We start from the raw sequence: 16,069 nt of genomic DNA on the forward strand, positions 1-16,069 counted from the left end.
TTTCTTAGTTAACCAGGGTTCTTTGGTTACCTTTAAATTCAGTTACTATTAGAAAGTCAGAAAAATGCTTAATTTCACTTTACCCATTTCTAGGAAATTATTTAATGGCTGCTTCATATAGTGATAAGCTTTTTGATATTCTTTAAAAAAATATTTTTAGTATAGTTATATATTTAATAAGTTATATATATATATATATACATGTATATATGTATATGTGTGTGTGTATTTATTTATTTATAGTAGGCTCTACCCTTACGTGTGGCTTGAACTCAAAACCTTGAGATTTAGAGTTGTGTGCTCCATTGACTGAGTCAGTATGTCTTCTTTTTTTTTTAAACATTGGTATTCTCTTTTCTAAGCATGTTTTTCTAAGTTGGGATTTTCATTGATTGATTAGTGCTAAATCTATTACCACCGTTGTTTTTGTTATTCAAGTTGTTACAACTTTGGTTAATACAAGTCCTTTCAGGCTAACTGCTGTTCTTTTAACACATCTTCATTAATTTTTTAAAGCTCTGTTGTTTTCTGGCTCAACAAGGTGAGCAGGATCAGCTTATACATTCCTTGTGAAAGATTTGGAATTAGCTACCTCTCAATGGAGCTTTAGTTCCTTTTAGTATAGACTAATATTAGAGAATCTAGTGTAGATGCTACAAGGATAAGATGATTTCTTGTTATATCAGAAAAGTGCTTGTTAGAGAGTATTTTGAGTTGCCGTGCACTTTTCTAAAATTCTATTAGGATTCATTGTTAGAAATTTAATAGTCCACTCCAAGTATTTCAGAACTCATAGACTAGGTCTAGGAAGTCTTGCTTTTTAGAATGAAATTTATTTAGTACAAAACTGGCATTTACAATAATTGAAGGATTGCTTTCTTGATTATGTGATGTGTTAGTTATTGCTGCATATCAAATCAGCCTTAAACTTAACAGCTTAAAGCAATAACCATTATGGCAGTTTCTGATGGTCAGGAATCTACAGTGGCTTAACTGGGTGGTCCTGTTTCAGGACCCGTTTTTGAAGTTACAGTCAAGAGTTGGTTAGGGTGGGGCACCTGGGTGGCTCAGATGTCCTGGGATCAAGCCCCACAGAGGGCTCCCTGCTCAACTGGGAGCCTGCTTCTCCCTCTTCCTCTGCTGTTCCCTCTGTGCTCTTCTGCTCTCTGCCAAAAAAGTAAATAAAATCTTAAAAAAAAAAAAAAAAGTTGTTTAGGGTTATAGTCATCTGAAGGCTTGACTGGCCTGAGCTGTCTACTTCTAAGTTCATTCATGTGACTTTTTTACAAGAAGCCTCAGTAACAGGGACGCCTGGGTGGCTCAGTTGGTTAAGCAGCTGCCTTCGGCTCAGGTCATGATCCCAGCGTCCTGGGATCGAGTCCCATATCGGGCTCCTTGCTCCACAGGGAGCCTGCTTCTCCGTCTGACTCTGCCTTCCACTCTGTCTGCCTGTGCTCGCTCTCGCTTGCTCTCTCTGACAAATAAAGAAGCCTCAGTAACTTGCTGATTGTTGACCTGGAAGGCCTTAGTTTCTCATCACATGAGCCTCACCATAGAGCTGCTCACAATTTGGCTACTGGCTTTCTTTAGCATGAGTGATCCAAGAGTGTGGAGTGAATGTGCCATCATGGAAGTGAGATCTCTTATAACCTAATACCAGAAATGTTAGGACATTACTCTGCCATGTTCTATTGATCATGCACTGACTTTGGTGCATTGTGGGAAGTAACTACACAGGATTTTAATACATTGCAGACCATCTTGGAAACTGGCTACTACAGGCAGAAGACTTTCTTTTTCTTTAAGTGGGCTTCATGTCCTCCATGAGGAGCTTAACCTGAGGACCCTGAGATCAAGAGTCACATGCTCTTCCAATGGAGCCAGCCAGGCACCCTAGTTGTGAATTTTTAATGTTCATTTTGTTTAATTTCTAGACTTATCTTTATCTTTATCAGAAGCTTGAAGAGGAAGCCCAGGCAACTTTTTCGTGTAAGAATAATAGCATTAAAGAATAATAGGAGTCCTTGCCAAATAGAGTATTTAGAGACACTTAGAATTAGAAGGAAATTGCCTTATTTCATTGTACAGTGTGTATCCTGGGGAGCTGGAGCTAGAGTTAGGTAGAAAAATTAACCTGATATGTCCTACTAAAATGTATCCTTTGGCAATTAAAACATTCTTAGCAAGTAGTTTTTATTTGTTTTGCTCTTTGTTCATTTTTCATTGGTATATTTTATGCTGCAAAATATATTTTGATGCTGTGAAAGAGAATATGCTTTTTCTATTCACCAGCTTTTGTTTAAGATTATTTATTTATTTATTTGAGAGAGACAGTGCGTGCATGTGAGTGAGGTTGGGGGATGGTGCAGAGGGAGAGGAACAGAGTCCCAAGCAGACTCCACACTAAGTGTGGAGCCCAATACAGGATTTGATCTCAAACCCAGAGGTCACGACCTGAGCTGAGCCACCCAGGCACCCCTATGCACCAGCTTTAGAGTTTATATATGAATGTCTAAAAAAGTATAAAAAGATATTAGTCATTCTGTCATGTTATTGGTGTTGGTAATTATATTTTGTGTTACATGTTCCTTAATACCAGAAGGGGAAAGCAGGATTATAAAACCAAAAGATGTAGACATACTAGAAAATTAAGAGGAAATTTTAGGAAACCACACTGTATAGACAGTAATGGGGGAAAAAAATCAGGGGCAACTTACTCCCCTGTAACATGTATCACAAAAATGGGCTAACCTGAGACCCGGCTTCACATATAAACAATATGGAACAGTCCCTACTGATCTCCTAATCTACAAATATATATCTGGGTATCATTTCAGTGGAAACATCTTTGTATTTGAAGGGCAAAGAAAAAAAGTGTGTGATTAAAAGTGTATATTAAAGTTAGTCTTTGGGGGCGCCTGGGTGGCTGAGTCAGTGAAGAGTCTGCCTTCTGGTCAGGTCATGATCTCAGAGTCCTGGGGTCAGACCCCACATCAGGCACCCTGTTCAGTGGGGAGCCTACTTTCCCTCTCCCTCTACCCCCTCCTCCTGCCTCTGTTTTCTCTCAAATAAATAAAATCTTAAAAAAAAAAAGTTAGTCTTTGCCCCCCCCAAAATAATTTTCATTAGTAATAATAAAGAGGTAAGATGCGAGGAAATGCACATGTTCTAAAGGTATAGCTAACAAAATAATGGTGACATACCATGCTGGTTCTGTTGTGATTCTATTGGTATACTCAGAATACTCACGCATGTGTAAGCTTTTTCAATATAGGTGATAGTCTTTCCCAGGAATTCTACTTTGTTGCAAGGCAGTAATCCAGAAAAGGACAATAATATAAAAAATTAGAAAATCATCTAAATAGAAGAGAATGATTAGGTAATTTGTGATATATCAGTGCAAGGCAATATGCTGCCATCAGAAGTTATACTGATACTGTGTAGATTTTTTTTTTTTTAAGATTTTTATTTATTTATTTGACATAGAGAAAGAAATCACAAGTAAGCAGAGAGGCAGGCAGAAAGAGGGGGAAGCAGGCTTCCTCCTGAGCAGAGAACGTGATGCAGGGCTCTATCCCAGGACCCTGAGATCATGACCTGAGCTGAAGGCAGAGGCTTAACCCACTAAGCCATCGAGGCGCCCCTATGTAAATGTTTTTTAACTTCCACACATTATGCATTGATATGCCAAACTGTTTTATATGTTATCCAACTCAACATTTCTCAAACTTTAGTTCTGTATTTTCATGGGTTCCATGTATTTACTTAAATAATTTGAATTATAATGCTGTTTATATATAAAACTAGGTAATGCTCTGACTGCTTACGCTGCTTATGGTATTATAAAACTGAAACCAATATACTAATGAAATAATCAACCAGAAAAATAATAACTGAAAAGATTAATTTAATGTGAAAATGATATTTTGCTAGAACCAGATTTCTGCTCTCAGCATAAATAAGCTACCCTTCCAGGAGGTTCTTTTGAGTGTGGCAAGCCTGCACAGGTGGGTACTGTGAGAGGACTCACTTTTCATCCTGTAGTGCTCTCCTCAGTCCACTATAAAATCTTTTTTTTATTTATTTATTTATTTATTTATTTTACAGAGAGAAATCACAAGTAGATGGAGAGGCAGGCAGAGAGAGAGAGGGAGGGGGAAGCAGGCTCCCCGCTGAGCAGAGAGCTCGATGCGGGGCTCGATCCCAGGACCCTGAGATCATGACCTGAGCCGAAGGCAGCGGCTTAACCCACTGAGCCACCCAGGCGCCCCTATAAAATCTTTTTTTACCACAGTGATCAAGACATCATTTTGTTTTTATTTGGCAATACATCATTTAGTATTATAATCGTCTCTTTATTTTTCCTGATTAACTCAAGCCAATTGAAGTAGTCCTGCCTTGCCAGCTAGATTGTTAACACAAACATGGAAGTGAACACTGAAATCTTTTGGCAATAGTGAATTACAAGTAGTCATCCAGATGATCCAGATTATGCTTATACTATGATGTGTCTAAAATGAAAACTCAGGGGGCTCCTGGCTGCTCAGTCTTGATCTTGGGGTTGTGAGTTCAAGCCCCATGTTGGGTGTAGAGATTACTTTAAAACAAAACAAAAAAAACAAAACTCAAAATTAAACTCAGAGTTTGCTAATCTCTGTGAATGTATCTATAGGCCTATGAACCCTAGGTGATTTTAGTTACTTGAACTGCTGGTTTGTGCTGCTGTTAGACTCTGCTACTGGGGAGAAAAATTGGGTCTCATTTGACCCAATTTGACTTGCTTCCTACTGTTAGCCTTCTGGTCCTCACAGTCGTCAAGCATGGTGAAGGCAAGAGAGTAGCTCAGGTGTTCAGAAAGTAGCAATGGGAAGGCCTGTCCAGGTGAAGAGAATAACTGACAGAGATCTTACTCAGTTTTTGTTGCAATGACTTCCTTTCTCCAGTGCAGAGTTTTAAAGGTTTCCCTGCAGTGATCTGTGATCTGGACAAGGGTAGTGAGTGAACCTTTGAAGAGAGGTGAGTGCCAGGTCTATTTTCCCAGTTCTGGGCTGATGGAGTAGCTTGTGGAATCCTGATTGAAAATAGATATCCTCTCCTTCCTCCCTACTTCCTGCCTCATGCCACGTGAAATCTCCTATTTGTCTGTAGAGAGTTAACCTTCATAAATTTTTCAAGGATGTTATATGAAAATAGATGGTCTTTAGGATAAATGATGTTCAGTTGATAGTATTGGAACAATCATCTGGAAAATACAGATACTAAAATAAGCTCCAAACAGTGAAACCAATAATTACTATACAAAAACATTGGCTCATGTTTTTTGTGGTGTTTTTGGTGCAAAAGGTGTTTTTATAGGGGCGCCTGGGTGGCTCAGTTGTTAACCGGCTGCCTTCAGCTCAGGTCATGATCCGGGGGTCCTGGGATCGAACCCTGCATTGGGCTCCCTGCTCAGCAGGAAGCCTGCTTCTCCCTGTCCCACTCCCCCTGCTTGTGTTCCCTCTCTGTTAAATAAACAAATAAAATCTTTTTTAAAAAAAGTGTTTTTATTAAAGCACAGGGACAGGACCTGTGGGTGGAAGGAGCTGCCAACATTGGTTCATGTTTTGAAAATCTTTGTAAAATGTAGTATCAGAAACAGTATAAGTATATAACAATAGAAGTTGGTTAGATTATCAATCTATATAATGATGTGTCATGACCATTAAATATTCTTTAAATGTATTTAATGATACATAAGTTATGGAAAGATGATCATAATATATTAAGTGAAAGTAGTTATTACAGAATTATAAAAGAGCCAGTCTAATTTCTGTGTAATTTCACTTACTAGGTTGTAGGCACACTGCTAAGTTCTTTACAGCTTTTATTTCATTTGATCTTCACATATGATCCTGTTTTTTCATTATATTCAATCACATATACAAGACAAGTTTTCTTTTTTTTTTTTTTTTTTTTTTAAAGATTTTATTTATTTATTTGACAGAGAGAAATCACAAGTAGATGGAGAGGCAGGCAGAGAGAGAGAGAGAGAAGCAGGCTCTCCGCTGAGCAGAGAGCCCGATGCGGGACTCGATCCCAGGACTCTGAGATCATGACCTGAGCCGAAGGCAGTGGCTTAACCCACTGAGCCACCCAGGCGCCCAAGACAAGTTTTCTTAAAATACTTTTTAACAGTTTTATTGAGGTATAACTGACATAAAATGTATATTTAAAGTGTATGGTTTGATCAGTTCGGGCATTTAGACACACTCATGAAACCATCAAGAAAATCAGTACAATAAACATCTGTCATCCCAAAAGTTTCTTTGTTCCCCCCTGGTAATGCTTCCTTCTTTACCTCTCTTACCCCACCTCTACTAACTGTCCTGTTGTCTTCAGGAAACGAATGATCTAGTTTCTATCATTATAATTAGTTTGCATTTCCTAGAATTTTATGTAATGGAGTCATACAGCATATGCTTTTTTGTTTTTTTTTTTCCCCACTCAACATAATTACTTCGAGATTCATGTATATTGGGCATATCAATAGTTTATTCATTTTCATTGTTATGTAATATCCTATACCATAATTCAGTTGAACTAAATTGTATGCTAATATATCCCCCTCCATTGTTTAGGAGAGTTATACAGTAATTTTCATAAAATTTTTAAAGCAGTCTTTGTTTCAGTGTGGAAAAGAGCCGTTGGGTGTATGAATTCCAAATTTAATGATTATTGGAAGGGTCTTTTGAGGATATATACAGGAGACAACCTGCTGTCAGTACAAATTGAGGAGAAACTTAGGAAAAGCATGGAAAGACATGCTGTATTTGTGGTTGTGGGAATTTTTAAAAGTTTCTGGTTATATCACATGAAGGACTACTGTAATGGTAATTCCAGGTAACCTGCTGATTGAATAGATTATTAAACAAGAGATCAGAAGATATGCACTGTAATCCCAGTTGCGTCACCTATTAGCTGTATGACCTTGATTAGGTCATATCACCTCTCTGAGCTTCATATTCTTTAAATAAGGGAGGATAAGAACTTTGGGTTTGTCAGGCCTGCTAATTATGTAATGCAGATTGTACTCTAGAGAAGGGTAGCTATCTCATTAAGAGAGAGTGGGAGCTGAAATCCAGTGTCTTCTGCTCAAGCTATGTTGCCTTAGCATGAGGCCTATCTGCTCAGAGCAGGGGTGCCTTTTCAATTTTTCAATTGAAAATTGCTTTTTCAGTTTTTCTAGAGGCCCATCTCTCCACCAAGCAGTACATGGCAGCACTGAGTCTTCCTGGAAGGGAGAGTATGGGGGCTGGATGAGATGCTTAATTTGTTCAAAGATGCTGTATAAGACAGTGGTGGCTTTGTCTATTCCTAACTCACAGGATTGGTATAGAGAACAATGAGATTGTGTGAAAGTGCTTTGAAAAGTTCTGTGTTACACAAATATAATATCTTGCTATCTTGCTCTTCATTTATGGCTTACTTTAGGGTAGATACAACAAGAATTGAATACTCCATTCCTTTAAGAGAAAACTGGGCACTACCATATTTCGCATGCCAAATTGCTGCACTTACAGGCTATTTAAAAAGCAACTTAAATACTTATGGAGAGGTAAGGTACAAATTTATTTGTCACAATTAATTTTGGTGTATTGCAAATATATAAAATGTTATTTTATTTTATTAAAAAGATTTTATTATTTGATGGAGAGTGATCACAAGTAGGCAGAGAGGCAGGCAGAGCGAGAGAGGGAAGCAGGCTCCCTGCCAAGCAGAGAGCCTGATACAGAACTCGATTCCAGGACCCTGAGATCATGACCTGAGTGGAAGGCAGAGGCTTAACCCACTGAGCCACCCAGATGCCCCTGTGGGGTAAAATTTTAAAGTTAATCATATTAACAGTTAAGTTATAATCATTAGTGAAGCCTAATTACTACATAATAAAGAATATATTTAGGTAGTCCTATTATATAATGCTGTTAGTCTAGTCAGATAGATGGTAAATTATTTTAAGGAAAAAGGAGATGATACATTGTTTTGGTACAGTTATTTGACAAATATATGAAGCATATATTATTTTGAAAATTAATTTGTCTCATTAATTTACCATTTTCTATAATATTGATGGCTTTTAGTCTTTGCAAGTTAAGGAAATATTAATGAAGATACAAAGAGTGACTGTAGGGGCGCCTGAGTGGCTCAGTCATTAGGTGTCTGCCTTCGGCTCAGGTCATGATCTCAGGGTCCTGGGATCAAGCCCCGCATCAGGCTCCCAGTTCAGCGGGAAGCCTGCTTCTCCCTCCCCCACTCACCCCACTTGTGTTCCCTCTTTTGCTTTCTCTGTGTCAAAATAAATAAATAAATAAATAAATAAAATCTTAAAAAAAAAAAACCATGAGTGACTACAAATGGCTGTAACGTTAACTTTTATGGTAGCACTTCCTATTTTCTATTTTTCTGGTAAAAATAGAATTGCTCTCTTCTCTATCACTATGATTTTGTCATTTTGAAAGTTTATACAAATGGAATTATATAGTATGTTTTCCTTCAAGACTGGCTTTTTTCATTTAGCCTAATGCCCTTGACATCCATGTGAGTTGTTCATTCTGTCAGTAGTTTGCTTGTTTTCATTACCAAGTAGGATTACAGCAAAATGTATATTTTAATCACATATTTTGTAGTTTGCTTCTCATTCTTGAGGCTAGAGCTTGTGGTCCCAGTTGCATCTCAGATATTTGTGCCATTATCTGGAGCTATCTGGAGACATCTGTGATTGATTACTGAAACACACTTAATGTGTCAAGTAATATGTATAATAAAATAGTTCACAATAAAGATGTTGTTGAAAATGAAGTGAGCAAGGTAAGGGGTAGACCAGAGTGCACAGAATTATGAAAATGGTCAGAGAAAGGAAAAACATAGCTAATTGTCCATATTGCGTTTGACATACATTTTTTTTATTTTGCTGCATTTTCTTTAGAATAGTTTGAGAATAAACCCTTGGAATTAGCAATTTGCTTCATTATACTGTAGTTTTTTCCTATTATGCTTGAAGTAACACCCACATGTCTACTAGATTAATTAGGCTGGATCTAGATCTGAGCCTTCATTGATTTCTGGAACTGGTTTCTCTGGGGATGATGATTTCAGGCCTTGTTATTACAGTTCTGGTTGTTCTACATTAGAAGTTTCCAGAACACTTTCTCTTATAGCTGTGGTGATATGAAGAGCAGATGCTTATGTGTTCTGTCAGTGCTAAGCTTTTCTGGGCCTGGCAGTTGGTATTTATTCTTTGACTAACTGGTAGACAGACTTCTTCCATCTCTTATATTTTGTTCTCTGGTCTGAATCTTATTCAGGATGCTCGAAAATCCTTATATCTGCTGATGGCCTGAGGTATTTCTGACTCCAAAATTTATCATTGAGTATAGTCAGCTGAGTCTGAAAGATTAAGTTCTAGAGAGTATGGTTGTTTTCTCAGGTTTGACTAGACCCTTATTACCCTTCTCCTTTGCTGTTCTTATCAGAACCAAGTCATTTGACACCATGGCTGGTGGGGAAATTGGGAATAAAAATGTAGGTCCCTGGAGCAAGTAGAGGTTGTTAGAAATATGCTGAGAAACAGTGGATTTGTCAGACTTGGTTTCCCACTAAGGGATCATTTGAGAGATGACATTTGGAAGGACAGAAATTATTTTACCCAGGTATTTTTCAGGCTAGGGCAAGAAATCCTTCTGTTTAGTACCATAGCAAAGGAAAAGAGAGTTTTATGTGGTTGACAGTACAAGCACTGGGGAAGGGGAAGGGCATACTTTTATTGCTAAGAAGCAATAAAAAAAAGCAATGGGCTTTTTTCCATGACTATGTAATAGGCTGAGATGTAAACAGACTATTTAAATGGAAACTCTTAGGGAAATATGAAGCACTACAGAAGTAAAAATATTTTCTAGGGTGAGTGGAGTTACCTTCACAGTAACAAAAGCCCATCAGCCAAGACTAGTAAAGCCACCATTATCTTAGATTTATTACTTTACCTCTTTTGAGTTGAAAGTGTACTGAAATTTTTTCCCTTTGTCATCTTGAAATTCTCAATATGATGTTGAACTTTGAAGGACAAGTCATTGATTTCTGTGTGCTCTATTTAAGATCTTACTGTTTATATAAGGATTTAGTAATACTTACATAACTTTTAAAAACAAAGTTTCTAGAATTAAATAGCTTAAAAGTATAACCAGTGATAGAGCTGCAACTTTGAGGTAAGAACCTCATAGATTTTTATAGTAATAAGGCTACTGATACTTAGTTTCTTTCTTTGTTTTCCCTAGAGATTTTGCTACTTATTGATGAGTGCTTCAACTTACACATTTATGATGATGTGGGAGTACAGCCACTATCTCTTATTTCTTCAAGCAATATCTCTTTTCTTGCTAGATAGTTTTTCACTGGAGCAAAGTGACAAGGTATTTTGAATTTTGAAATTGTGATTTTAAATCCAGAGAATAAATGTTTTTATAGTGCTGTATCTTAAGATCATTAAGCTTCTAAGTTTTATTTTGAAATGTTTTAATAGGCTCTGATTTATAACTCTACTCAAAAGATTGCTAAACTCATTCTTCCCACCCTTTTAGAAGCACTATGAAATTCCCTTAAATAAGGTCTACTTAACCAGTCAACCATGTGCTGCTTCTCCAGTTCCAGCCCTTTTGCCTTCCCTTTATATTTCTTTGAAAAAGAAAAAGAGTGGCATATAGAACATGCATAAAAGAGTATACGTATGCAGTGTACATATACTGTATAGAATAAAATATGAGTATTTGACCATCCAGGCCAAGAAATGGAACACTGAAATACCCAGAAGTCCCTCTCTTCATGTTTCCAGTCACATCCTGCTCCCTCCCTAACAGAGGCTCACTGTCCTGAATTTTGTTAATCCTTTCCCCTGTTTCCTTATGGGTTTTACCACCTATCTAGCTGATCCTTTAAAAATACACTGTAAACAATGTATTGTTTAGTTTTATCTGATTTGCTTTTGAGATTCACCTGTGATGGTGTGCAGAGCTAGATTTCATTCATTTTTATTTATTTATACATTTTATTGTTGATAGACATTTCATTTTTTACAGTTTATCGTCTATATAACCAGTGTTGCAGTAAACGTTTTTACCTGGCACATAAGTGCAAGATTTTTCTCGAGTATATACCTCATAGTGGAATTACAAGTCAAAAGATATGTGAATATTCAACCTAACTAAATACTAAATAAGCCTTTGTCCAGAATGGGTTATAGCAGTTTATGTAAGTGCCTGCCATGGTTAAATGTTCCCATCAGCATTTGGTTCCTTTCTTTATCTTTTTCTTTTTCACCCCCTCTCATCTTTCTTTTATTTATAAACATTTATTAAGTATTAAATATGTTATCCAAGCCAGTAATTTGGGGATCTTCTTGCTCTTTCTTTCTTTTTTTTAAGATTTTATTTATTTATTTGACAGAGAGAGATCACAAGTAGGCAGAGAGACAGAGAGAGGGGGAATCAGGCCCCCTGCCAAGCAGAGAGCCCGATGCAGGATCCTGGGATCATGACTTGAGCCAAAGGCAGAGGCTTAACCTACTGAGCCAACCAGGCGCCCTGTTCTTTCTTTTCTTAATCCTATATGTTTAGATGATCCAGAATCCTGATGAATACAAACGCTTAGGTTAACTGAATAGAAGGAATTTAAGATAAAGAATCATTAATATAATGTCATTATCTTGTTAATTACATAAAATATAATGTCATTATCTTGTTAATTGTAAGGGGGTAGTAAGAACCTAAAAGTATCATGGAGGTAGCAGTGTGTAGGAAGCAGGTACCACTACCAGAGCTGAGGAAGCAAAGGGGAGAATTTGGAATTAATTAAGACTTCAAAACTTAGAGGAGGGACATCTGTGGAGCTGAAACTCAGGCTGCTAATGAGGGGCCACTGCCTGGCTTTGCTGGTGTCTCTAAACTGGAAAGAAGGGCCCCATGGAAATGCAACGCAGACCTCTGTGAATGGGGCTCTGGCTAACTGGCCCTGGGATCTCGGGGGCAAGAGAATGTGATACAGCTGGTTCTTCAAGTGCTGGACAGACTGCACCTGCATTCAGCTGCTTCCGCTAGAAGGAATGGCTCTGTTGGAGTGAAGAATTACTGCCAATAGGATATTCACAGGAGCTGCAAAGCAGACAGGAAGCCGCTAGCTCCCGAATTCTCCTCCAGCCTTGTAATCTGTTTCAAGCGTTTCACATGGGCAGAGTTTAATAGGGAGCCAGCTGGAAAAGCAGAAACATAGATTGCAGAGTCTCCAGCCCCTGCATTACAAAGCAGGTGGAGGAGGGATAAATTGGGAGCTAAGAGACAGTCATTCATTAACTGGCACATATGTGTATCCACAGAGCCAGCCTCCAAAATCAGAAAGTAGAAGAATTTCAGGGACATCTGGGTGGCTCAGTCGGTTAAGCTTCTGTCTTCCGCTCAGGTCATGATCCTGGGGTCCTGGCATCAAGTCCTGCTTTGGGCTACTTAAACTTGCTCAGTGGGGAACCTGCTTCTCCCTCTGCCCCCCCTGCTTGTGTGTGCTTGTGTGTGCTTTCGCTCTCTTTCTCTTTCTCTCTCTGAAAAAAAATCTTTAAAAGAAGAAAGAAAATTTTCAGCACTCAGAAGATCCCATTGTGGCCTCTCCCAGTCATTGCTTCAGCCTTCTAGCAGTAAGGTATTTCTTTTCTTTTCTTTTCTTTTTTTTTTTTTTTTTAAGATTTTTATTTATTTATTTGATAGAGAGAGATCACAAGTAGGCAGAGAGAGAGGGGGAAGCAGGCTCCCTGCTGAGCAGAGAGCCCAATGTGGGGCTGGATCCCACGACCCTGAGATCATGACCCAAGCCGAAGGCAGAGGCTTAAACCACTGAGCCACCCAGGCGCCCCAAGGTATTTCTTTTCTTAATGGCTCTGGCCTCTTAGGGATATTGTTCATTCTGTTTTCCTTTTCTTTCTTTCTTTCTTTTTTTTTTTTTTTTAAAGGTTTTATTTATTTATTTATTTGACAGACAGAGGTCACAAGAAGGCAGAGAGAGAGAGAGAGAGGAGGAAGCAGGCTCCCCCTGAGCAGAGAGCCTGATGCAGGGCTCAATCCCAGGACCCCGGGATCATGACCGGAGCTGAAGGCAGAGGCTTAAACCCACTGAGCCACCCAGGCGCCCCTCTTTTTTTTTTTTTTTTTCCTTACCTTCAGCACTCTGCCTTCAATTCCACCTCCCCCCAACTAATGCCTATATTTTGTCTTAGTTTTCCTTTTCCAAAAGGAATTAATCTTATGATAGGTTAAATTACTATATTACAGAATTTTAGAAAAGATATTTTCTAAGACATGTGACTTTCCTGGGAGATCTTCTATTAGGACATTGAGTTTAGCTTCCTTATGCTTATTGTTAAATGGACCAAATCTAAAAATACTTGTCTCTGGTGTTAGATTTCATGGCAGTAGGTTTTCATTAGGTAGGTTTTTGGAACTGCTTCTAAAGATTGTGACTTTTGATTTTTGCAGTTTGATGTTGTATAGATGGATTTTAATAACAGGGCAAGCAAAGTAAAATTAAATCAAGGTGAAAGCAGGTTCATTCAGGATGATTAAGATGTCCGTGGTTTTAAAGCTTTTTACTTTGTTTATGAGAGTTTTTTCTGAGAAAGTAATAAATTCATTATATACTATAACATTAAAAATACAGGTTGAATGTTTGTAGGATACTATCCTAAATTATAGTTGAGCATTGATTTTATAATTGGAATCAAATCTATTCTAACTGAAACTAATGAGAAGATGTACAATAAAATTCATTTTATTCTCATTTATCTTATTTTGTCCCAACAGGTTCATGAAGTTTATAAAATCTATATATTTTCTCTCTTTCTGGGATATTTACTGCAGTTTGAGAATTCAGCTTTATTGGTGTCTCCTTTATTGAGTTTAGTAGTAGCCTTAATGCTTGCTAAGTGCCTTCAGGTAAAGAGAATTGCCTTTTTATCATTCTTGCAGTGAATCTTTTAATTGTTAATTTTTCATACCTCACTTCTTTGTTTATGATTTCTCCCCCACAGCTGAATGTGAAGAAAGGAACTTTTATAGCTAAAATAATGAAAGTGATTAATTTTTACTTGGTGTGTACTCTGACAGTGACACTGAACATTATAATGAAGGTAAATAACTGCATGTGAGATTCATGTAGTAGGTCAAGTTGAATAATGGAATATTCTGGGCTAAATTGTAATAAGAATAATGAGATAGCATAATAATAGAGTTTATACAATAAAATTTTGAGTTGAACAATGATCATATTTATAGGAAAAATAGGATTCTAATTCTTTTCTAGATATACTTAAAAGATACACTTTATTTTCCTTTTAATTTAAAATGTCACCATTATCTAATTAACTAACAGTAATTAAGTAAATTGAGATGAATAAAAGTTTTGAAAAGAGTGGGTAAGTGACTTAAGTCATGCAGGATAAGTGGAAATCTTACTACCCTACCCCATTATAGTTTTACCATTAACTATAAAGTAATTCGATTGACTTAGGTCACTAGATCTCCTGGCTTAGTTGTTATACCAAGTATTATTTAATTCATTTTTAGTTTGTAGTTTTTATTTTATAGTCTTGCTGTGTTTTCTATTTTAGGTAGAAACATGTTGCTGTGAACCTAGCTAATAGTTTTTTGTTGTAACTGTCCTTCTTTCTTCCAGATGTTTGTCCCACACAGAGAAAATGGGCACATGCTGAAATTCCTTGAAGTAAAATTTGGACTAAATATGACTAAGTAAGTTTTAGATTATATATAAATTTACCTAACTCTGTATGACATAGAGGATAAAGAGCAGGGTGCCTGGGTGGCTCAGTGGGTTAAGCCTCTGCCTTTGGCTTAGGTCATGATCTCAGGGTCCTGGGATCGAGTCCAGCATCGGGCTGTCTGCTCAGCAGGGAGCCTGCTTCCCTCTCTCTCTCTCTGTCTGCCTCTCTGCCTACTTGTGATCTCTCTCTGTCAAGTAAATAAATAAAATCTTAAAAAAGATAAGGAACAAAAAAAATCCAAGGAGTAGTAAACACCTAATTACCTACCACTTAGAAAATAAATAATTTAGCATATTACAATATCTAGAAGAAATATAGCATTAATATGTTTTCTCTTTTTAAGAAAATTTCATTTAGGGGTACCTGGGTGGCTCAGTTGGGTCAGCAACTGCCTTTGGCTCAGGTCATGATCCTTCAGTCCCGGGACTGAGTCCCGCATTGGGCTCCCAGCTCCATGGGGAATCTGCTTCTTCCTCTGACCTTCTCCCCTCTCAAGCTCTGTCTCATTCTCTCTCTCAAATAAATAAATAAAATCTCATTTAGGTGTTTTATAAGTTAGATGTACTTAAGCCTTAATAGTATCACAGTGTTTTAAGGCTACTTTCTCCCTTGATGTGGAACAATGATACAGTCTGAAATCAGAATAAATTAAAGATTTAAATGAATTTAAAAACCAATGTAATTTTTTAAAAAAGATTTTACTTATTTATTTGAGAGTGAGCTGAAGTGAGAGATCACAGGAAGAGAGGGAGAAGCAGACTTGCTGCAGAGTGGAGAGCCCAATGTGGGACTCAATCCCAGGACCCTGAGCCCAAGGCAAATGCTTAGCTGACTGAGCCACCCACACACCCCAAAACCAATGTAATTTTAACCACTACATCAGCAAAATGCTTGCATTAAAAAGGGGTGGGCAGTAAGATATCTATTTCATAGTAAAGAATCTCATTTTGGGATCATATTAGTGGATTACATTGGAAGCTGACTTTTTAACCAACTGATCCACTCAGGCACCCCTAGAAGCTGACTTTTGAAATTCGAGTAATGTGCTTTTTGTTAGTTAAATGCACTTTTTAAATTGGAAGTGAGGGGCCCCTGGGTGGCTCAATCAGTTAAGCATTTGCCTTCAGCCTGGGTCCTGATCCCAGGGTACTGGGGTCAAGCCCCATATCAGGCTCCTGCTCAGTGGAGAATCTGTTTCTCCCTCTCTGCCTGTGTGTGCTCTCT

General features: G+C 37.7%; 1 protein-coding gene across 5 annotated transcripts in view; it reads left to right on the forward strand.

The window, feature by feature from the left end:
* Positions 1–16,069, forward strand: part of DPY19L4 (dpy-19 like 4) — a 68,458-nt gene that overhangs the window by 22,843 nt on the left and 29,546 nt on the right. For 4 of the 5 annotated variants that reach the window (XM_059394876.1, XM_059394878.1, XM_059394879.1 and 1 more), the window contains 5 exons: positions 7,471–7,594; positions 10,308–10,442; positions 13,869–14,000; positions 14,096–14,194; positions 14,740–14,813. In XM_059394876.1, the coding sequence (XP_059250859.1) occupies positions 7,471–7,594; positions 10,308–10,442; positions 13,869–14,000; positions 14,096–14,194; positions 14,740–14,813 (564 nt within the window). The remainder of the gene's footprint in view (positions 1–7,470; positions 7,595–10,307; positions 10,443–13,868; positions 14,001–14,095; positions 14,195–14,739; positions 14,814–16,069) is intronic. The other variant, XM_059394877.1, reaches the window with a different exon arrangement.

The sequence above is a fragment of the Mustela nigripes genome, chromosome 3 (genome assembly GCF_022355385.1).
Source record: "Mustela nigripes isolate SB6536 chromosome 3, MUSNIG.SB6536, whole genome shotgun sequence".
Lineage (NCBI taxonomy): Eukaryota > Metazoa > Chordata > Mammalia > Carnivora > Mustelidae > Mustela > Mustela nigripes.